Source organism: Tympanuchus pallidicinctus, unplaced genomic scaffold, assembly GCF_026119805.1.
Source record: "Tympanuchus pallidicinctus isolate F22 unplaced genomic scaffold, pur_lepc_1.0 scaffold8, whole genome shotgun sequence".
Taxonomy (NCBI): Eukaryota; Metazoa; Chordata; class Aves; order Galliformes; family Phasianidae; genus Tympanuchus; species Tympanuchus pallidicinctus.
This window is the reverse complement of record NW_026294802.1, coordinates 39,424,801-39,449,475: the sequence shown is the minus strand read 5'-3', so window position 1 is coordinate 39,449,475 and position 24,675 is coordinate 39,424,801. Positions and strand designations below refer to the sequence as shown.

The 24,675-nt window shown below is 38.3% G+C and overlaps 1 protein-coding gene across 2 annotated transcripts in view; it reads right to left on the bottom strand.

Annotated features, from left to right (window-relative positions):
• CFTR (CF transmembrane conductance regulator) overlaps window positions 1-24,675 on the bottom strand; it is an 81,428-nt gene that overhangs the window by 18,125 nt on the left and 38,628 nt on the right. For both annotated transcript variants that reach the window (XM_052668430.1, XM_052668431.1), the window contains exons 12-21: window positions 21,838-21,932; window positions 19,378-19,464; window positions 17,806-18,538; window positions 16,292-16,420; window positions 12,940-12,977; window positions 11,362-11,615; window positions 10,214-10,293; window positions 5,815-5,965; window positions 4,481-4,708; window positions 3,041-3,141 (exon numbers count right to left, since the gene is read on the bottom strand). In XM_052668430.1, the coding sequence (XP_052524390.1) occupies window positions 3,041-3,141; window positions 4,481-4,708; window positions 5,815-5,965; window positions 10,214-10,293; window positions 11,362-11,615; window positions 12,940-12,977; window positions 16,292-16,420; window positions 17,806-18,538; window positions 19,378-19,464; window positions 21,838-21,932 (1,896 nt within the window). The remainder of the gene's footprint in view (window positions 1-3,040; window positions 3,142-4,480; window positions 4,709-5,814; window positions 5,966-10,213; window positions 10,294-11,361; window positions 11,616-12,939; window positions 12,978-16,291; window positions 16,421-17,805; window positions 18,539-19,377; window positions 19,465-21,837; window positions 21,933-24,675) is intronic.

Here is a 24,675-nt window from a genome sequence, read left to right as displayed (position 1 = left end):
TTACATAAATAATCTTGGCAATAATGAAAGCATGACAATTTCTTGCTCCCTGATGAAAGAAATCGTCCTTCCCAGTTTTAGCACTGCTGTTGCAGGATACACATCAGCGAAGGAGAAGTTTCGTGAACATTAAAACATTCCACTGGGACTAGCCAATGCTTATCTGCTAAGGCAACACTTACTGGAAAACTTATTTTTGTATTTCCTTATCGAGGAAAAAATTAAAAATATTGCAAGACTGTCTGGAGGGCTAAGAAAAAGACTGAAAACAAGCTAAAGGGGTATTAGCAGAAATGATCAAAGTGAGGAGATAAATCTAGTCTAGCTGCTAGCTTTAAATGAAACAGTGGGTAGCTGTCAGAGTGACCATATATGTTTAAAAGAAAAAAAAGAAAGAAAGAAAAAAAGAAACACCAGAGCAGATAAAGTATCAGAACTGTAGAAAATGCAGTGCCAAAACCATCATGGGGTATTAAAAGACAATGGAGATTTTTCAGTTAGAGACAAATAAAGATGAACAGAAGTCCCTCTAAAGACGAGAATACTTCTGCATGTAAAAACAGAAATCCAACCTAGATTCTCAGATTGCTTGAAAACATACACCAACATCACAGCAGCTCAAGAAGGCAGCTGTGTGGAATAAAGTCAAATTAGCCACCTACTTATCTGTTTGGTCAATATTTCTTCTGGTGCCTTTTTGTCTTTGTCATATTATCCTGTTTCCCTGTTTTCCTTCTTCCTGCCCTTTTGCTTGTACCTATTTCACTCATGTCTCGTATCTCACATATCTTGTTAAAGAATTCAGCACAAGTTTAGTGTCATGTACTAATTGCAGCAGCTGTGCCTTTAGCCATGGGCTTCAATCACTTGCAGAAAACACCAACTTATCTGACAACCAAAGACCACCACCTAGAACTGTGTACACTCAGGCACACTTGTGGGCTGCCTTGTAAGCATGGATGTCACGGCAGCTCACAAAAGGGCATAAGAGATCTCACTCAGAGCAGTGTGTGTGTACTGGTAACTGAGACACACAGAGATGTGTCAGTTCTCACCAATCTGATGCAACTGGGAGCTTTTGAGAGAATTATAACCAAAATAGCACACTAAACCAGGCACACATGCAAGCCCTCGCAGGACATCCTTAACCAAATAACTGTAAAGAGGGAAGCATCAAATGTGGAAAAGGGTAGGAAATAATATATCTGAATTACCCAATGAAGCCGTTTTATTGCCTTGAGACCATGAAGCTATTGTTATTTGTTTGTGCACAGAAGCAGCTTTTCAATGTCAGGAAACCATTCTGCCAGCAATATCTATGAGCTTGGCAGCTGGGATACTTAAACACCCATGGGATGGGGGAGGGCAGCAAACCATTACCAAAACAAGACCACAAGATCTATCTACAAACGGATGCACCTTCAGAAAACTGCCATTAATACAGTGCTCCAATATACTAGTTTGTCTTAATACAGAGAAAAGAACTCACAAACATATAAGGCAATTTGTTCTTTTTCAGGGGAAAGGGAGTTACTTTGTAGTTACTACTAATAGATGAGAGCTTAGCATCAATGTATTTTAAAAAGGGGAAGTTCTTTATTAAAATGCTGGTGTGTCCAGCACCCTCTCAATACCATACCAAGATTTTTTCTGCTCTTGTGTGAAGCATCTTCAATTTGCACTAAGCAGTATGAATGAACATGGCTCTCACAGACTGTGATATTTCAGTGACTACATCATGCCACATAAGGCTAAAAGTGAGCTTACACAAGAGAGTTCATTGAATGTTCAGTGCCATGCCTTACCAATAGGATGTTTTACTTTGTATCGGTCACAGCACTGCACTCTGGCTTGCCTTGCAGTTTTGGCAAACAAGCCCTTGCACAAACTGCTTGCCCTTCAAGACAGCCTGTACTAACAACTGAAGAAAGAATTATCATAAAACAATTGGTGGATAGGGAAAAAATGTGTCCCTGAATGGCAGTCAGCTTTCTGGACTATCACCAATTGTATGTGTCAACAAGAGATTAGATTTTGTGAGTGGCTAATTCCCAGTTTTGGGGCTCTTAAGGATTTCCTTCAGGATGAGGGTGGTTGAATCACTTATTTAAAAAATAAATCTGCTCCATTTTTTAAAAACAATTCATTTCAGCTAATCAGGATCTAATTGTCGCCTGTGAAAGTTATTTGTTTTCCAGTGCTTAAAGGCTTGGCTTGCGAAGATACTTCAGGATTCAGAGACAGTATGACTGGATGCAAAGGACTTTTTATCTTAGATTTATTTTTTTTTTTAATAGATGTAATTAGGGTTTATATGGAGTTTGCCACAAGAATTCTGTCTAAAATCAATCCCAGAATTCCTTAATTGTGAGAGAGAATTGACTGTTACATGATGAAAACCACCATAACAAATGTATTCTTTTATGAGTTTCCTGTCTGCTTCTCAACAAATAGGTGATGATAAGATAATCCTGTGAAATGTTCTCTCTTAAAGCTTAAAGTCAGTCTCAATTAATGAAGTAACTACACAAATTAATGAGATCAGCAAAGCTCAATTAATGAAGTAACTACACAAATTAATGAGATCAGCAAAGCCTTATTTCAGAAGTTATTCCAAGTAAAACCAGAAAAAGACCACCAGTTAAGTGTAGGAATGATTTTTAAATTGCTTCCATTTTGCATGAAAGCAGCTCAGCCTCATCCATTGAAATCTGCTGTGCAAAGCCTTTAAGTGGACCAAGATTTGATTAGGTATATAACCATAACAAAGCAACTCCAAGTCTTTCAGATGCTTTCCCATAACTGCTATGCAATCTGAATCCTCAAGAGCAAGCATTTGCTGTTCCCTTTTCTCATCCAGGAGAATTTCTGACCATGAAAAAACTCAGTGCTGTCCCAAAGCTGTGAAAGGTGAAAGGAAAATTTTTCCACTTTTGATTGCTACACAGGTCTGATAATAACTCAGTGAGCACCTATAATCAACAAAGAAAAGCAAGTTCTCTAAACAAACAAACCACAGCAGAGCACACTTTATGCTTACCAAGCTGTCCACATCTATGCTTGAGTTTACTGCCCACTGCAAGGTTCCCATGATGTTCATGGCTAATGTAAGAATAATGCCAACTCTACCTGGTCCATCACCTGCAAAGGGAAAAAGATGTAATGTATATGAAAATATATGGCCAACAAAGTTCACAAAATGAATATATATTTCATACATTGCATAGAAGATCTATATAACATCTTAAAATACATATTCAAATTCAAATTCTCTCTTTTTTTTCATGGAAAAAAACCATGGATTTGTTGGTTATACAAGAGGATTGACAGTTTAGTCATCAATTGAACTCCTGGTTCTGCCAGTGAATGCACTAAAAACCCTGATCTTGATTTGCAATTAAATCTTGGTATCATAGAATCATAGAATCACAGAATCATAGAACGGCTTGGGTTGGAAGGGATCCCAGGGATCATCAAGCTCCAGTTCCCCTGACACAGCCAGGGCCATCCAGCTTCAGATCTGGTACTGTATGTATGATCAAGAAAAGTATGATCAGCTATGAAACTCAGATAGTGTTAGAATAAAAAACTTCATTCTTAAAGTCACTGAATTCTTGCTCATCAGCTGTCATAACACTGATCCTGGACAAAAAGTTCAATGTAAAACAGGGGAGAGGGGAGTATAATGCCTGAGAATGAAAATCAAAAAAATGTAATTGAGAGCACAGTGAATTAGAAACTCTTTTAAAAGATATTTGTAGCTAAACTTGCAAAATTTTTCCACAAAGCTGAATTATTCAGTTTTCATTGGGATCTTTCAGTTCGTACTCTGCTTGTCAAAGACTGGCTATGCCTGGCCCAGCTTCCAGGTAGAACAGTAAGGTACGTAGTGTTTCTCCTGTGTGTACTCTGTTTACTAGGAGTGGTGAGCCATTTTGGAGGTGATTTTTAATGGAATTTGCAAAAATTCACACCAGGAAATGGATCAATATGTGGGAACTGGAAAACTGAATGAATACTTTTGCTAGTGATGCAGCTTTAAGAGGTCATTAAATCTTTCCATTTTCACTCAGCTATTTGTAAAATGAGAGGAATATTAACTCAATTTACTAAAAAACTTCAAGCTATATAGATAATAATCACCATCCAAGCTTTTCAGTACATTCACATGGTTATCTTTATGTGGTTTAGAAGCCACCAGATTACTTTTGCAGCAGTTAGGGTCAAGAAAAGAAAGTTGTGGCCCCTCAGATAACCTGTTTTCAAACTAATCTCTTCAGTGAGCCTTCTACAATAGCAGACAACTGTGGTATAACTTCTATTTTAAGTCAAACACAATTTCTACTCTCTGACATACTTCAATCAGTGAGTGCAATGTATGCTGAACTGTGCAGTGTTTACTGTCATCAGAAGTGTCCACAGAAGAGCTGTTAAACAGAGGCAAAACGTGCATTTCAGTATTCCAGTAAAGTTACTGTACCTGTGGTTATGATAGAGATGAATGCCACTGCACTGAAAAAGACAACAAAAATAATTTCTATCCTCATCTGAAACCAGCGCAGAGTTGACAGGTAGAGGAACCAGTTTGCTGTGTGTAGGTTCAGAGCTTTGTGAAACAGGGTTTCAAAATACGGCTGCCGCCCAAAGGCTCTCAGCGTCCACAGTCCTTTTAAGCTTGTAACAAGATGTGTGAATATTGGACTCCGAGCTGTAAAGTGTTTAAATTACAAACATCATAAACACTCATAAGAAAATACTTTTCATATTACACAAATCCACAGCCCTGTGTCTGACTCCTAGCTGTGTAACTACTGTCATTGGTTTAATTTATCTATGCTGTTGGCATACATGGTTGAAGTAATCCTAGCAGAGGATACGCAACAGTGTTTGCATGAATGGGTTGAAGTTCCATTCAGTGTCTTGCCAGCAAGTGACCACATTAATTCCTCATAGTCAGCATACTGCTTGGAGAAACGCCTGGTCAGCTGTAAGACGTCACAAGAGAAAGAAGGCTCCTCCCCAGCCAAAATTAATTCCTACAATTCTGACCACTCCGTCAAGTAAGTTTGGGTGGGTTTGTTTAGCACAGATAGAGTACTTAAATGCTCTGGATTCCACTCTCCTGTCATGGTTTTAATTGTAAGGAAACCTTGAATTACACCAAAAATGGAGTGCCAGTGCTAAACCCCTCTAAATATGAAACAAATTGGAATTTATATCTGAGCAAATTTAAAGTTATGCATGAGTAAAAGGCAAGATGATTCACAACGGACTGAGGATTGTCAGATCCTGCCAATTTTTTGGTAAAGGACCACAGTCCTGATCTGCAAACCCACACTTCAGAATCAGTTTTTCCATTTTAATTGGGAATATGTTAGTCTGATAATAGGGGAGAGGAAGAAATTTAGTCAAACAACTTATTCAGAAAAAACAACTACTTGCACTCATAAAAGAAAGGTATGGAGATTCTAAAGTTTTCTTATAAAGAAACAACTTTGTGAGGCACATACTAAATCTGATCACAATTTTTCAAGTGAAGTTTACTTTGAAGAAAATTGTATTTCAAGACTTTATTTGTTTTCAGCTGCAGTGGTGTTAAAGCCCAGCTTTAAATAGGTCTTCTCCGTTGTTCTTTGGCAGCAGAGCACTCAGTACTGGCTGGATCAGTAACAGCAGTGCTTTTAAGGAGATAAGTGTTCTACTCCCAGAGACAACGGCATCTTATAAGAGAAAAGGCAAAGAGGTGACAGGGTGAATCACTTCTCAATTGATTTGTGGTGGATTTAGTAGTCTAACCAATTTTGTTGCTCATACCTTCAGATTCCAGTTGTTTCAGCTGCTGAGAAGTGTGGAGGAAGTATGCCCTTAACACAATAAAGGCTGCTATCACAGGCACTGATGCCAGGAAGATGTAGGGTTGTAATATTGAGACTACTGTTATAGCGCCAATCACAATCAGTATTAACTGTAGAATGAAAGAAAAATACTATTGATACAGTAAACTTGTCATTTTATAGACTAGAGATTGGTGATGAATTTCCTTCCCACAGCAACTATGCATTGTTTTGATAACCATAAAAAGCTAACTTAAGTAGTACTTGCAGCTGAGAACAAGCCTTTATGAAAAGATCATGAATAACTGAGACCAGATCCACACCTATAAGAATGTCTACCTTTCCTAATACATGGAAGAAATGTTTTCTGTGGTAGAGACAGTACTGCAAACTTCTAAATTACGAAGTCAAACATTTACACACAAAAACAGTAGCTATGCACTCACTCCAGCTAAAACAATGATACTTGCTGTACCTGCAATCATCTTTGAAACCTACTGATTCTGACTCTGTCCTGTCTGGGCTTGGTGTGCTAGGCTATCAGAAGCTGAGTGCCACTCTCCTGCAGATTCTGGGCCAATCGGTTTTCCAAGGGTCAGAAAAAATGGGAAATGGTACATCATAAATTGTGCAAGGGACTATAACCTACATATCAACCTCGTGATTGTAGTCATCTTAATCAGAAGACAGGAGATGAGTTGTAAAAGGACTTATGGTATGAAAAGTTAGTTTCAGGAAGTTAAAAAAAAAAAAAAAAAGTTTTGAGGTGACAGATGGGAAAAATCATTCAAATTAGTCTATTGAAATCTACCAGAGACTACTATACCATTCTCCTGAGACCTCATCCTCAGTATCTCCAGACAGATTTGCTTAAGTCAAGTCAATCTTTACTCTAGAAGCACCTTAAGCCCTTGGGCTGTTTCTGTCCCATATCTGAATCGATGAAACACAAATACATCCATGTATGCAGAATAGCAAAACTCTACTGCATATCAGGGTGTTACCTTTCACACTTAACTACTTCAGCTTGCAAACTTATCAGCAGAAGGCAACTACAAATGTACAATTTCAACAAAATGATGAAATGATGATTGAAACATCACTGTAATTGACCAGCTTACAGAATCACAGGGTGGCTGAGGTTGGCAGGGAACCATAGGTCCATATGGTCCAACCCCTGCCCAAGCAGGGACATCCAGAGCAAGGTGCCAGGACCACATCCAGACAGCTTTTAAAGATCTCTAAGGAGGAAACTGTACAGGCTCTGGGCAACCTGTGTCAGTTCTCAGCCAACCACACAGCACAGAAGTGCTTCCTGTTGCTCAGACAGAACTTCCTGTGTTCCAGGTTATGCCCATTATCTCAAGAAAGAAATAGTTGGAAAACAGAGCTAATTTCACATTAAGAAGTTACTTGCAGTTCCTGTGTTAGCTATTAAATCTGTGTGGTTTTGAGGAATGATTTGGATTTCCAGTATTCCAAGTCTGATGCCTTTCACAGTCAGACTAACATTAAGTGTTCAACATAGGCTTCTTACCCTATGTTTTCATCAGAAATACAATCAGTGTAATGCCATTATCAAAGTTTATGAATAAAAATTAATGGATGTACTAGTTAAAGATGTCTTTCATTACTTTACCCCTTTCTATTAAAAGAATGCTGACACACATTGGCTTGTATAGCACTGGTCTGTAGAAACACAAGAATGAATTTGTGTTTATTCATTTTTTCAAACTGCAGAATTTAGCCCCTTTTCTTTATTTTACTATTAAGAAAATGAGTTATTCAAATGACACCTGCCAAATTATACAGGTCTTAGGTTACTTGAGATCATAGAGTAACACAGTGGCTGTTCTAATTCCCATTTCCATTATTCACTTAAATTTTGCAAAGACCATGATCATACCACATAGCTCTACCGCAGGTCCAACACCTATTTCTAAAAAGCTGAATATAAAAAATTAGTGTTCTCTGGCAGGTTCAAAAAACAAAACAAATGTAAAAACAAACAGACAATACTACTTTCTCCAAAATGTCAATAGCGAAAATCAACACACAGGCTGGCTACATTGGTATATGCTCAGGGAATGCCAGCAGAGAATTAATGAAGATCAATTAAAAGCCACAGGACTGTGCTGCAGTGACCTCAGATTATGAGCTTTTAGGGCTGGGATGGAGGCCAGACCAGGAGACTTACTCCAGTGCTTCCTGTATGCCTTCATTTTAACAAACACAAGTGATAAAGACTTCATCCAGGGTTCAAAGTGGTGATGACTGCAACAGCCAATTCAGTTAACCAATGGCAGTTCAAGATTTTGAGAAAATGTGGTTAAGACCGTAAGTATAAATGCCTAGTGAGTTCACTATGATCTCACGACTGAGATAATATTAAATCTTCGAGACTAGCAATATATGCTAGCAGCATCTCATGCAAAGGATTTGAGAAAATGGTGCTGCCACTGTAAGTACTGGTGGAAGATTGACATAGGCATTTAAACTTGTTTAAAGCTACTGCAGTCATTAACTGGCTGTAATTCATACTCTGACAGATGGCCGCCAGAGAAAACATCACAGACGGTATCTCTTGCCATTGATGTAAAATTTATTAGGCCATAGGTATCTGGAGTTGATTTGGGAAGGCGGTCAGACTCTTTTAACTGTCAAGCAGTGAAAGGACAAGAGGACAAATTCAAATAGACAAAATTCCATTTAAACACGAGAAAGACCTTTTTCACTGTGGGGACAAACACTGGAACATGCTGCTCAAAGAACGTGTGGAGTCTCCACCCTTGAGAGTATCCAAAATCCTGTAGATGACCCTGCTTTGAACAGAAGGTTTGAAGAGATCCTAGTGTTTGACTGTCCTCTATGGACTAGGTCCACAGATTTATTCTAAATTCAACCATCCTTTGACTCTGTGATAACCAACGTATAGAGTCACAATTTCTGTATGTCTTTCAGATGAATTTGACATTGTTTATATGCAGTGTCCATGGAAGTCAGAAACTGCCAAACAATTCAAAAGCTGCAGAGGATGAACAGAAATGTCTTATAAGGAAAAGGCTGGTAAAAAGTGTTCAAGACAGTGGGTAGATTTAATGATCTTCTACAGAAAAAAAAAAAGGAAAGACAGGGCAACTGGCCATGCATATCCAGAAGCCTCTACACCTGAAACTCAGGAGAAAGAGATGTACCAATAGGTATTACAAGTTAGCTTCTGAAAGGCATCAGAACAGAAAAGCTACGGGTAGAGATTATTTTCTTTAACCTTGAAATATGAAAAACTGGTCAGCTTCTTGTATAGAGTTTGACATAGAATTTGATGGAATAACAAAATTCAGCTTGGAATAACTCCTCCATGGCAGATCCAAAATGTCAGAAACAAACAAAAAAAAAAAACACACCAGAAAAGATGGTAGTAAATACTATTCACACTGAAGATGGCATCAGCAATGGATAATAAAAAAGAGAATGGTTTAATGCCCACGTTTACTCATTCAGCAAAGATTCAGGACTTCAGCAGTGCACAAAGTAACGTTGCTATTTTCTTGAACTTAAGGTGGAGCTGCACTTGCCTCCCTAAGGCAAAGTTACAAATTACTAATAAACAAGGAAAGGGGACTTGGTTTTAATCAGATCATCATGTAAGAACTGCAAATCAGAGCAAATTCACAGATGGAGTGTGTCAACAGTATGCTGGGACACTACTGACGTGAGCTGGGATCCATACAGAGCCGCAGCTGGGATGAGGAACAAGGAAAGGCAGCCCCTCTAAGAAGCACTGGAATTGTCTCTATCTCTATATTTCTTCAGTGTTCTCTTCAGTGTGAATGTACTGGAGGTTATTCAAAGCTCATCAAGATCTGGCAATGTGTGGAGTTTCCCAGCAGCTACAATGGCACCAAGCATTGTCATTAAAAATAAAATAAAATTCTGCAGTTCTACAACTCTCGTAAAATTCCTCCAAAGAATTCCTAACCCCAAAACCTGTCTTTCATAACAAGTAGTTAACAAGGGCATCACAGACTATATTCATCTTGATCCAAAATAACTGAAAGGAACCTAGAAATGTATCTTACACCTTTGAAGGTGAATGTGGACTTGTACCGAAGGAGACTGCAGGGCAAAAATGTTTCTGTGCCCAAGTACTCGAAAGAAGTTTGCACAGAGAGTGTAGGTAGACCTACGGCAAGAACTCAAAAACAAAAGCAGTGGTCGACTTACAAGATAAGCAGCTATGTGAACAGACTGAAAGAAAGAGACTGTTGGGATTTAATTCCTGTTAGCTCTTCACATTACATAATTTCTTTACTTGATGTACAACTGAAACTTTGCAATGCCAGAAGACATCAAAAATTGAGAACTTCTATTCTACAAACCTGAATGAGATCAAATACTGTCAGTGGAAGTAAATCATCCAGTATCGCTGTATCTTTAGAGAATCTGTTGAGTATACCACCTGTGGATTAAGAATAAATGAATATAGCATTTTAACACCCTCCCCACAAAATCCTACATGTATTACTTTTACAAAACAAACAAACAAAACAGGTTTTTATTTTCTTTTTTTCTAAACACAAAATGCTAAAGGTAAGTACAAGATGTATTCTACTACAAGCAATTCCATTACAGCTTAATGGAGCTACATCATGAAAAAGAATGATTCTACAGTTTCTGATTCAGGTCTTGGAATCTCAGACAAAAAAAATGTAGTTGAAACAAATTAACATGTAAAACAGGACAGAAACCCAGACACTTGCCATAAAGTCTGCACCCTTTATGCATCAGGCTTATGCTGATACATGGATAATTTGTATGTCAGCGTTTTTATTAGTTTGCATACCAGTTTATTAGCTTCTGAGCAGAAATACCATGTTAACCACAAAATAACAACAGAACTAAGAATATAGTGGGAAAATGAAGGAAGATCCTATATTACACTGTCATTTACCAATGCTTCCTGTACTCCAGCATGTATCTGTTAAGTAGGGTATGGGAAAGGAATTTCATGTTCAGCAGCAAACAGAACTTGTTGCACCAGTTATGTAATGAACTCTGCATCAACTTCTGAGCCAAATTTGAATATGAATACCATTGTTCACACCAACTGATGTTTTATGCCATTCAGTAGGACTGCTCATGAAATAAAGCACTATTTATCATCCATATCTGATTCCTTGTCACTCACCACGTATCTTTAGACTGTATCTTTTCTATTACAGTTTTAGACAAAGGCTATTCATTAGAACCTCTTCTGGTTTTATTGCCTCAAACTTCTAACAATGAATTTTCTCATTCTATGCCAACTTAAAAGGTGTTATTTCAGAATCAGAATTGACAACTGAAATATGTCATACTTAAAGTAAGCGCAACCATTAGAAGATTCACAAATCACTTTACATAGCAAACTTTTATCATTCAGCTTGATTGACAATTTAAATGGAAAGCAGCAGTATTCTTTAGCAGAATAAAACCTGTTTAATTAAAATAAAACCGATACGAGTCAATCAGTCTCCATCCAAGTTACCTGCTTTCAAAGAGTTGAATGTTGACATAGGTGCATAAAGAACTGCATGCACCATCTTTTGATGAAGAGTCTTAGATACTGTTATCAGTGTATGCACAAGGGGCAAGCCTCTGAAAACTCCCATGGCAAGCAGGGTATCTGCAACTCCCACATAAATATAAATCATGTAGTAGGAGCTGGTGTTGGTGATGATCACTGGAGGGTTGTCACTGGTAGCATTTTCTGGTTGTGTCTCATTTATTTTTGCAGCTGTACTGTGTGATATAAATAAAAAATAAATGCATTATCAGAAATGGCAAGTTTCTTTTTAATTTCTCTACTAAATAAACAGCACTGCAACGTTCATTTCTTTTAAAACTAAGTCAATGATTAGTTATATAGTTTAACTGTCATTTACTATTATTATCCTATGAAATATCCTATCCTGTATGAATTATCCTATCCTATGAAATAAAATCATAGAATCATACACCGGCTTGAGTTAGAAAGGACCTCAAAGATCATCTACTTCCAAGCCCCTTGCCATGAGCAGGGCTGCCAGCCACTAGGTCAGACTGCCCAGGAACTCATCAATCCTGCCCTTGAACACCTTCAGGGACAGGGCATCTACAGATTCCGTGGGCAGCCTGTTCCAGTGCCTCACCACCCTCTGAATGAAGAATTTCTTTCTAACCTAAACCTTCCCTCTTTCAGTTTAAAGCCATTCCCCCCTGACCTGTCACTATCTATCTGCACTGAAAGGCGGTCTCACTCTTGTTTATATGCTCCTTTCAAGTATGGGAAGATTGCAGTGAGATCTTCCCAGAACCTTCTCTTCTCCAGGCTGAACAGTCCCAACTCCCTCAACGTTTCCTCATAGGAGAGGTGCTCCAGCCCTCTGATCATCTTTGTGGCCCTCCTCTGGACTCACACCATCATATATATCATGATCTACCTCAAGTGCCAGTAAGACAAAGTTAGTCCGTGTGCGTTCAGGGGCCAAGGCAATATATGCCATATTCTTTTCTTCACATATCTTTGGAGATGCTCGCATCTATCAGCATTTGTAGTGATTTCTAAAATATGTTTTTGTTTTTAAAAAGATAAAATTTAATCCAAAACCTTAGTGACCTAGGCTAAGAGGAGACCAAAATTCCCCCCCAAATCACACATTAATTACCACATTTCCTATGCTCGAACACACAGAGTTAGTTCTACAGGACTAAAATAAGAAGCAAAAGCAGTGACACATGAAAAGCCATACTGCTGCTCAGCATGTTTTAACCCTCATCTGCTGGACCCTGAAAGACAACAGTGAACAACAACATATTCAGAAATAAGTCCACACATCTTTAGAGTGAGCTGACTGAGGAAATGTCTTTTGTCACTGCTGTGCATTCAGTAACAAGACACAAACCATACAAATGTTAGCACTTAGAGAAGGACAAGTGTAAGGTACCACCTCCATCTACGAATCACTTTATTGAACTTAAGCTAGAGCCTATTATATGGACTTCTGGCAGAATGTATTAATTATGTATAACAAAAATCAATGTAAAGTATTCTTCAGTCCTTCAATAAATAATCAGAATTACTTACTTTTGAAGAAATAATAACAGAAAAAGAGAAGCAGCCACCTGTGACCAGAGAAAACAGTTAATTTTTTGTCTTGTCTCATAATGATCTTCTCATTTACTTTTTTTTTTGTTCTATAATTGTTTGTAGAGAGAGCATTGTAAATCTATGGAAATCCAACTTCCTTGAAGCAAAACCTTGTCAGATCAGCTTCTCCTTCCACAGAAACCATTCAGTGCATCCCACTAGCAAAGCTACATTTAGACTTTTATTACAATCAGGCACTCAAGTTCTTTAATATTCTTGTATTATTTTTTACCATACTATTAACAAAGGCTTGTTAATGCACTCTGAATGACAAGGGATATTCAGTGTACGCTTTAACATATTTTAAGTTTCAAAAGCTAATATTTCGTGATGGCTCTTTAAAAAAGAAAAGAAAAGAAAAGAAAAGAAAAGAAAAGAAAAGAAAAGAAAAGAAAAGAAAAGAAAAGAAAAGAAAAGAAAAGAAAAGAAAAGAAAAGAAAAGAAAAGAAAAGAAAAGAAAAGAAAAGAAAAGAAAAGAAAAGAAAAGAAAAGAAAAGAAAAGAAAAGAAAAGAAAAGAAAAGAAAAGAAAAGAAAAGAAAAGAAAAGAAAAGAAAAGAAAAGAAAAGAAAAGAAAAGAAAAGAAAAGAAAAGAAAAGAAAAGAGGTCTCTTTCCCAATATATTCAAAGGCAATAATTCAAAACCTTTAACATTTTTACTCTTGCGTTACTGTTCTTTCCAGGTGACACCTACCTTCGATATATATCTATTTGTCTGATCTTGTTTGGCTGCTAGCTTTACATGCTTCACCACATAATCTACTTTAGCATATTTTAAGATGGAATTCAACTCTATTTATTGTGCCCAATGGAAGCTTTCTCTATAACAAATGTTTTCTGTTCTCTGAGTCAGTGGAGAACTTCATGTAGGTCACTCCATTTCACTCTGTTTCTTTTTCTACTTATGATTTCTTGTCTATCTAAATGTACATAGGCCACTCTGAAAATAACGACTCCTATTTATTTGCATGGAAACTACAACAAAGAGCAGAATGATACCATTTGATAGAGCAAATTCTCAGCTACAAAACACAACTTTTCAATATAGTCACCACCATTAACTACGCCTTTTCACCAGCAATGAACAAGAGCTCGTAAAGATCTGCAAGGTCATCCAGAATGTGGCCTGTCTTTGTTGCTGTTACTGCTGCTGAAATGCATCACCCACCATCTCACTGTGGTAACAACCACTCTTTGATCCACATAAGCACGCAGCAGGAGTCAGCAGATGTCAATGGGTGCCATGCTTCTGCATGGAGGAATCCCATGACACACTTCTGCTTCATACACACTTCCATGTCAGACAGCACTTGTCAGATTGCCCCTCTGCTGCCATCAGTTAAACGGCAATAAAATGTAACAGAATACTGGTGGGAAGACAGTGCATGTTAATTGTTAATTGCGTGTATTGCAAAAGAATACAAAACTTTCTAAATGTTTCCATGCATAACTACTCTTCCTCTAGTTCACTAACTTTGGTCTCTGCGTCCTACATCTAGGAAATTTGCTTTGAGCAGCTCACACTCCACACGTGTGGAAAGAAAGTACAGCCGATGGCCGATTTATGGTGTTCTCTGTGAACCCACCTTGGGATCTGTAATATGAAGTAATCCATTCTAAATCTAAAATAGCATATCTAGCATTTTCATAGTAGTCCCATCCAGTTCTGAAGGCTGTTAAAATTCCACTTTCGATTTACTTGTCACCATTCTCTCAGTTCAGTATTTCAGTGTTTAGCTCTAGACTTTCTTCACCACCTATGGCCAGAAGGGCAACTGCAGGCCACATACTCAACTTGCACGGTATTTCATCTCATACACAGAGCCTTAGTAGAGGCTACATAGGTTGTGCTCTATCTGAATATCTCCCAGCCCATTAATTTATCAATAGGATTTTATTTAAGCAATAGTTACACTGGGGACTTTAACTATGATGGATCGATATTCATAGTCATCAGATTTGTTCTCAGTTAGAAGAAGAGGCTTTTGAATTATTTAAAAAGTTTTTCGTCTAATTTAAAAAGCAAAAACCTGTGACCAGCATTGGAAATATATGCTGAATATAGAGGCAAACACCTCAAAGTTAAAATTTCCTTTTCTCCAACAAATCACATTTAACTTCGCTGTTGTATGTTTATAATGCCATTTTCCACAGCAGGAAAATAGAACTTACATAATAAGAACAGCTACACATTAAAATGCTCAATCTTGTTGTTGGAAGTGGTTTAGAAATGTGGGATCTCAAACAAGACCCAAGCTCCAGACACAAAGTCATCGGTTGCAGAAGAACTAATTTAGTCATCCAGGATGCAACATTACTGTAAATTCAGCCTATTATCACTCATGTCCTTCTCCAGGTTTCATGACACTAAAAGAAGGTCAAACGTCAACTTAGAATTGTTAAAAACCCTTCACTGGCACAGTCAGTCAAAAAGCAATCCTATATTCCTAATGGATATTTCTTTTTTTCTTCCTGTGCTGAAAAATGTCAAGGGAAAAGGAGCTATATTTTATAAGTTGGCATATCAATACAGTCCCCATTAATCACAGCCTTTTCTCTGAAATGTGTTTCATGCCTTAGAAAAAACTCTCAATTCTGTGATTCTGTGATTCTGTGATATTAATTGTAAAAGAGGATACTAGAAGTTTATGTAGATATGTTAAAAGCCTTTCCTAAGCTGAGAAAAGACAAAAAGCAGAAAACATCCACAAAAGGTAAAATAATGATCAGGCATGTGATCAGGCAGAAGTTCTTCAGCACATGTTCTGACAGTGTTTTCACTGTACTTGGAAAAAAGTCTTCTCTGCACACTGTGGGAAAATCCCACCTGTCTTTAAATGCCATCAAAGGCCTTCAGCTTTCTGCATTATTACCCTTTCTTCCTTCACTGAGAGAAAAACTAATAACACATTATTAAAAGCAACTCTCCAGGACTGATACGTGTGTACTTGTTAAATTCACAAGGCTCTGTAAAGATTTCTGTTCATAGAAAATGGGAATTCATTCACTTACGAAAAAGAGACAAGCTCAGGACAACAGTTTATATAACAGAAATAACAGTGATAATCTGAGTTCTGCCGTGTACTGATCATTACCTTCAGTGAGCAATGTTCAGCCAAAAGGTAGAGAAATTACATTTAAAAAATTATCATTTTAATGGCAGTTGCCGCTGGTCGATACACGCATCAACTAATGTCTTGATCCTTTATTCCTTTACACTTCTATCACAAACTGCATAATTTGAAGAAACATCATTTGCAGGAAAATGAAACTGGGAACAGACTTTCTTACCTCAAATAAGAAGATAGTCACACATAAAATCAGTACAAAAATCAAGCTTTTGTGGATGGTAATGTATCTGAAATAAGTATTCCACGTGGTAACAGTACCCATGCCTTCAGCATCATCAGTAAAGCATTCCTGACAGAGAATTGATAAGACCATAGTTACAATGACAATGGTACCTATTTGTGAAAATTTCTGACACACGAATGCTGTCATTCATTCTGCTAACTCACATGAAAGCCGTCATTCTTTCTGCTGACTCCAAATAATTGAACTGCAGCATTCACACTACAGGCTGAGAGAGTTGGGGTTGTTTAGCCCAAGGAAGAGAAGGCTCCAGAGGGACCTCATAGTGGCATTCCAGTACCTAATGGGGGACTACAGGCAAGATGGGGAGGGACTTTTTATCATGGAATGCAGTGACAGGACAAGGGAGAGCAGCTTTAAACTGATGGAGGAATTATTTAGATTAGACATCAGGAAGAAATTCTGCACTGTGAGAGTGGTGAGGCTCTGACATGGATTGCCCAGCTGTGGATGCCTTCTCCCTGGAGGTGTTCAAGGCTAAGTTGGATGGGGCCCTGTGCAACCTGGTCTAGTGGAAAGTTGGGGAAGCCTGCATCCATGGATGGTGGTTGGAAGTAAATGATCTTTAAGGATCTTTAAGCTACACAAACTAGATGATCTTTAAGTTTTCCAACCCAAATCATTCTATGATTTGATTCAAATTGCCTGATAATGGCCAGGTGAGGAAGATACTGGGTGATCAAATTATCTTCACTCCAACATCACAGTTTAGGGATAATTTGAAATGTTCAGATAACACTGAAAGAAACAACAAAGATTTTTTTCCAGTACTTCAGAAAGTCGGGTAATAGTTAATCAACAGCAATTTTCTTTCAGTGTATATTGGAATGTAGACTACTAATATGCTGTTAAAGTGAAATCATAGATATATTAAGAGATTTTTGTTCTGCTCAAAACAATAAAGCAAAAGAAAAAACGGACAGTGCTTCAGCAAACTAAGAGTTTCAACGTTTCTTCCGGACTTTTTTTCCACAAAGTAAACTACTACAGAAAATTTTTCTATCCTATCAAAAACAATTTTAAAGAAAAATGGAGGGGAGGTGGGGGGGGGCAGGGGAAACGTTGGAAAGAAAAGTATTTCATCACGTAATATTGTTAATTATAAGAAAAAGAAAGGAATTTTGCTCCAGTTGTTGGCGTAAAACTCAACCTTGATTGACCATGATTTCCAGCACACCCATAAAAACAGAGTAAAACAGCTTACTTGTCTGTTGATTATTTGTACCAGAATATAAGCTAGGCAGTTTGACAACAAGAAATACTTTTTAAGAATTTCAAGATAGTATTTGACTTTAAAAAAATATTGATAGATATTGAAGAAAAGACATTCCTCAGGAAATATTGTAGAGTGCATAGTCAAGTAGAAATGGGCATAGGAGTATACTGCTCAAATTGTCACCATATCAAAAAAGACGAAGTAAATCAACACGCACCTTCAAATCCTCTTCATTAATCTCATCAGTGATGTCCAAGATGCTGTCTCGAGACAAGCGCCTAGTGTAGATATCTATCTCAGAGGACAGGTTCGTCTGAGGCACCATAGACATTTTCCGAAACGTTGTACTTCCCTTTTTGGAGGTGTGTGGGCCTTGGTTCACGGAGGTGCCTGTCATCAGACTTAACACAGACTGCCTCCTCCGAGACTGCAGCATGTGGTCAGAGTTTAACATGTTACTTCGAGGTAGTCCCACATCTCCCTGTTCCAGGTCAGGTACCAGTGAGATCCTCCTTTCTGGTGAATCAACGTGGCCATCTTCCAGTCCATTGACCTGTGTCCCATTCTTCTGTATTATCGATAACTTCCTGCCTGCATTAAGTGGGTTAACAATGACGGAGTTCTTCCTTTTGTCATTAAAATCTGATGTTTGTTTAAAAGACTGCTTCTTTATTTCATTTCGTGATCCCATGCTTTCTCCTTCAAAGGAAAATCGTCGCAGAGTCTCAGTTATAATTGAATTTCTTCTCTCTGCACTGAATTGATCAAAAGAATCAAATCCCATCAGCTCCGAGCTGAAGTCTGGCCTTTGGCCCTGAAGTTCAGAAAATGTTCCATAGAAATAGCAGCTCCCCTCATGTAAGATTAATATTTTGTCAGCAATCTTCAAATGTTCCAGTTTTGAAGTAACTAAGATCCTAGTTTTATTGGCCATCAACTTGCACACACAACTATGAAAAACAAAAGTTAAAAATTAGATTTTTTATTTTCATAATTAGACATTTCTTTTTATCTCCTCCATTTTTAATCCACACCTGCCTCCCTCCAAGTATGCACAGTCTTGGGTGCTCCCTCAAATTACAAGGAACTGGTAAGGCTTGTGTGAAGGTAAGGTAACGAATGAAGGATGAGCATTTTTAGAGCAGAAGCCAAAGGAGGGGGAAAAATAAATCCTTTTCAGATCAATCCAAAAAAGTACAGTTCAACATGAAAATGAAATATTTCTTCTCATTTTAGAGTTTCTTAGATTTATTAGCTCAGTTCCAAAGCTTCAAATTTGGTAACTGCAAATTTCATGGATGGCAGTGTGTCCCCAGTGTTTTGAGCTACTCTAAGAGGACAAGTCAGAAGTCTACATGTTCGGCCAACATTCTCCTGTTCAGTGGGCACTTTCAGGTGACCACTCTTTCAGCAATTAAAATTTCTTTCTAAAAAAATAAAATATTGCCAAAACGTATACTGACACAGTAGATACAAATTTTAAACGGAGAGCCCTTCTGGTAGACAGATGCACCTGACATGAAGTGTTACAACCTGGGATTAACAGATTACATCAGGTTCAATACGGCCCAGGCCTGCTATACACAATATCCCATCCTAATGCTAACACAAAATGTTTACTCACAAAAATTCTATAAAACAACATTCCCCAAAGGTATTATTTTAATCACTTCTGTATTTTTGTACTGTTCTTAAATTCTATAACAATTAGAGGGAGATTTCTGTTACTGGTTTTACACTAAGTCATTTCATGGAATTCTTAAGTACAGCATTTCAAAACATACAGTACCTCTCAAATATTTCTTTTTCTGTAAAAATGTCTAAATATCCAAAAGGAGAATCCATGAGATACAAATCAGCGTCTTTGTACACTGCTCTGAGCAGAGAAAACAGAAATGAAATTAACTTTCACAACTCTTACAAATTCACATAAACATAACTTAAAATGACTGCCTTTATATTTCTAACTGAAAAACTTTTTTTCAGTATAAATACAGAGTTAGAGTTCAACATTTAATCTGCTTATAAGTCACTTTTCAGTTAGGGCTTTCCTTGCATATTACATCTATGTAAATAAGTGCCTAAAAAGACTTTGGTGCATGTGATAATTTGGGTAATTTGAGATAAATGGTGAGCCAGGACAAGTGTTAGCAAGCTATAAGATTGCAAGCATTACCTTAAACAGGACTGTACAATATTTTGAGATTGGGATGTGAAAAATCATTTGTGGCATTAGGCTCTTAAGCTACATATGTCTGGACATGGGTCAGAGATACTTAAATCTGTGATTAAGAGGGGTTTTGTAGATGTTTCAACAGAAGTTCAAAAAAACCCCTGGCCTTCCTCTGTCAGTTTGAAAATCATGATGTGATACGAATCATGGTATAATTAGTAAAGAAAATTTGGCCAACTTCATTTCAGTACTTTTTAAAGTACTTTTCAATCGTGTTTTCAAATAATTATGTTAAACAATGTGAAAATATTTAACCACCAGGAGAAATAAAGCTCAATGATACTATATTATGTTAATAAACCAAGCAGCTCTATCAAAAAATCTCTGTCATGATTGATTTAAATGGCCATACGTTACGTTATGATGAAGTGGCTGCACAATAACAAAAAGCTCACGCTGTTCTTGGCATTTTCATCAGTGAAACATCTGCAGTTTGTCTGATGGAATAACAGTTGCACTCAGATTATGGCTGTAATTTGTATGGTGGACTGACTAGCTGTATAGGACTGACTTCAAAGTGCTGAGCCAATGAGCACAGTGTGTTTCCTTCCAGGGGCTTTTCGTTTGCCCTGTCGCAACAGCAGCACTGGCTGTACTGTTAGAAAGCAGAACTCAGGCAAGCTGCATCTGCTCCTCAGGAAGAATCACTGATGGCACTTACAGAAGGGACTCTGATTTAATATGACTGCAAGAAGTACACCAGATAGATGCATGCAGCCAGTCCAAGCAAATAATGTCCAGGTTATCTGCAGTGAAGGAGGGTACAACCCAGGGCTATAACCCTACATTTTCTTCTCTGGCTTCCACAGACCTTCATCTGCAACCCAAGGACCTGCACACCTTCATGTATGTTGAGTTTAGATTACAGCACAATCAAAATTTAAAGCAAATAAACTATTGCCTTTCAACATGTAACTGTTTATGAAATAATTATTATACAGCTGGCAATAAAAACATAAATTCCATTATATGACACTCCAGTAAATGAGCTGTGACCATCTGAAAAACAACAGACATGATTACTCAGTGAATCTGAGAAATATTTTGAGTGAAGTTTGTATGAAAATAGAAGTGGGTTTTGGTTAGGGTTCTTCTTTCCCTTTTTTTTGGTGTTCTCTGGAAACTTTGCCCACATCTCTCTTGTCCTTTTGTAGGAAACAGAAGCAGCCATATCCCTTTTCCTCTCTTACAAATGCACTATGGATATCCTCAATGAAAGGCTTCCTATTTTAATGAATCTTCTAGCCTCAAACAGGCACGCACATCTTTCACGGGATGCCACTGTGGACCACTATAATGAGATTTTACTTCTACCAAGCACAGCACAGAAACCAACAGGACCATTTACACATTACAGCTATCATTCCTGGATTTTTGATGATAACTAAGCAATCCAGCTGAAACATACAGCTAAACTACATGAAAAACATGCTGCTGTTCAAAATTATCTCCTGACTTTGGAAAGCCCAAGAGACAGGGCTAGGCCATTACCCATTGGTGCAAGCTAACCATTGTTTTCCACTTATTTTTTGTATGACACAAAAATTCCTAAACTAGTAACACTTATTGAAACATGGCAGGATTTTTTTCAGTTTTGTTATCTGCAGGCAGAGAGTATGTCATTAGTCGGTGTACAAACTGCTTTGTCTAAGTATCACAGCAGGCAAAGATCCCAGCATGCTGCTTTATCTGTGTATGTGTATCGCAAGTGTTTCTTTGATACTCAGAGAACTACACGTGAAGTTCTGAATCTCCCAGTGCATCTTGTGTCAGGAGGAGAACACTCATCTTCAGCCAAGCCATAGCATGCATCTGGAGTGACATTTTTAAAATTCAATGAATAGCTGTACAGATGTATCGCAAATGAAATTGCAGAGCAAATCTCAGATTTCTGATAGCAAAACGAAGCTCCTGCCTGGGGTATAGCTACATATTCGGTCTTAGCCCACATGTACTTATGTGTTCAGTCATAACATTTCCCCTGTATGTAAAACATAGAAATAGCAAAATGCTCACCTTGCTAGTGAGATTCGTGCTCGCTGGCCTCCACTCAGAATGATTCCACCTTCTCCCAGCACTGTATAATCTTTGTCTGGGAACTTCAAAATGTCCTGTTAACAAATTTTTTTAAGAATCTGACATGGATTTTCCATATTCAAAGAACTCAAGCTACAGAACAAATGGAGGCACGATATGCAATACTGCACAGAGAGGTTAGACAGAAGTTGTAAAAAAATGAAATAAAAAAGTCTCCCACACAATTATTTCTTCACACGTTCACGTAATCAGAAATGGTGATTAAACAGAGCATCATTCTATCTCAGAGAACAATCTCAAGCTGTAAGGTTTCAAGAACAAATATTTGAATTGCTGGATTGCTATAAAAACAAAGAATATACTTTTGTATAAAACTGATTCAAGATGTTAATTGTTAGTTTCCTCTATAACAACGATGATAAATGCTCTTGCTACCACGGGTGGAAAAGCAAAAATCAAAGTCTAGATCTGAATTCTTCAGACCTCAGAGAAGGCAGTTTCATAAAAACGAGGCTTGGATAAAATTCTCAGCAGAGAATGACAGGAACACAGGCTTGCAAATAGTGTAGGAACCAAGCTCCACCACTTGGCATGTAACTTACTTGTGGCTGTGCTAGAAATGAATATTTTGCCAGTGAAGAAAACAGAGAATACCATTTTGTACACATGTAAGACAGAAAGAGGCACCAGTAGAGATCCCTGTGCCTCACTGGCAGAGGTGGACAGGAGACTTTTGAGTAGTTGCATTTAGCACAGACCACTGCAAACCACAACAATTCATGGAAGCACAGATGTGGAGAAGTGCTTATGTGCGCTAACACCATCTAGCTTATCTAAGTTTACGGTTGCTCTTATAAAAAATATTAACTTGCCTGTAAATCTTATCCAGCCTATGTCCTTAAGCTATTTCAGTAACACTGACGCCACTGTGAGTCATAGAACCATAGAATTATAGAATCTGCTGAGTTGGAAAAGATCCACAAGGAACCTCAAGTACAACTCCTACCTCCACACAGAACCACCCAAAAATCAGACCCTATGTCTGAAAGCGTTGTCCAAATGCTCTACAGCACCAGCAGCTTGTGACCACGACCGCTGCCTGTTCTGGTGTCTGACCACTCTCTGGTAAAGAACCTTTTCCTGATATCCAACTGACCCTGCCCTGATGCAGCTCCACAACATTCCGTACGTCAGGGAATTTTGCTCAGAAACACAGGCTCAACTACCTCAGGTTCCCAGCCACTTGCTGGCAGTGCCCTGGGCAGACTGGGCTTCCAGCAGTAGGACTGCAAGGCAGCCTTCCCAGCACGCAGCTGGAAGCCCCAAGACAGCCAGATGCTCCCTACACCAGCGCTGCCCACCTAGCAGCACAGCACTGCTGCACAGCTGCTCCTACACAACTGCAGCAATTCAAGGCATTCAGAACCATTCATTCACCTGCACACAGCCACTCAATTCATAGTAGGGGCATGAACATGTCCCAGATGGCCTACCACTGCTGCTGGAAAAAGCTGTGCTCTTCCAGTGCTTCCTGTTGAGGAACATCCCACATTAGAGTCAGAACCACGAGTCAGGCAAAGGAGGGCTTGCTACCTTTCCTTAGGCAAAACACTGGAAGACAAATTTGAAGCGTTTTTCAAGGCATTACTATTTATGAAATCAGAAAGCAGATGCCTGGCACTTTTCAGTGAAAGAAACAAGCTTGAATTATTCTGGAAGCAATCAAAATCTTTGGCCAGCCAGAGAACATAACTTCTGCTACTAAAACAGTGGCAGAGAGGATATGGAATTAAAAAGATGGAGGAAAAAGATAAGCTCTTCTCTATGGCACTGTCAGAATACCTTTTATCTTGTCTGTCCCCAGCTAGCACAGGACTCCTGTTTCCAGCTGTGGTATCTGCATAAGAACGATCGATTCCAGCTCTGAATATGCAATCTGCATCATTCCCCAGGTGAACAGAGAAGTGCTGGGACGTACGGTCAGGCTCAGATACCAGGCTCTTCAGACTTCCAGGGAAATACAATCTAAGCTGAGCTGTTCTCTAGAAGTTAACATTTCACATGAAGTCTGATGCAATATAGCTGTGATCACATGCACTGAGATTTTGACTGCTAATCATTTTCTTTTGGATGTCACAGGCCCCGCAGGTTTTGCCGAACAAATAAATAAATAAAAATCTTGCCAGAGAAACACTTCCTTCTTCCTCCCCTGTAAATTGCCCTGACCTCAGGAACAGAGTAACAATGCTGTTCAGTCCTGGATCAGTGACAGATTAAAGTCCTGTAGCTCAAAGACTAGAAATTGACTGCCTGATCCATCAGGAAATGGGAGATTCTCCCAACTCTTTAATTTGGTAATAGCATTTACTTCCTGGCTCAGAGGATTCTGACCTCAAAATCAAGAGGCTTTTATGTACGGAAAAGCCATTGCAGGTGATTTCTAACTTATTCTGATGTTAACTAGTTGCTTCCCGCACAAACAAATCCCTGTTACTAACTGACATTTGCAGAAAGAAGGATGCAAAATATAGTGCTAACATTTTTAAAGCACAATTATCTGAATATAATTATTTTCCTATAGGCCATGAAGTACTTCAAAAGGAGGTGTGGAATTCTGGCATAAAGGCTTTTCTGGCATTTAAATGAGATGACCTGCTCAGATCCCTTCCAATTTCACTCTGCACACCGGAGTCATGTTATGCATCTGTACTTTTGACATTACCCCAATATCTTCACCTGGACACTGCTATTTGTGCTGTTGCGTTTACCTAAATATTTAAGCTGACTTCAACTGCTTCACATTTCTATTGAAGCCTG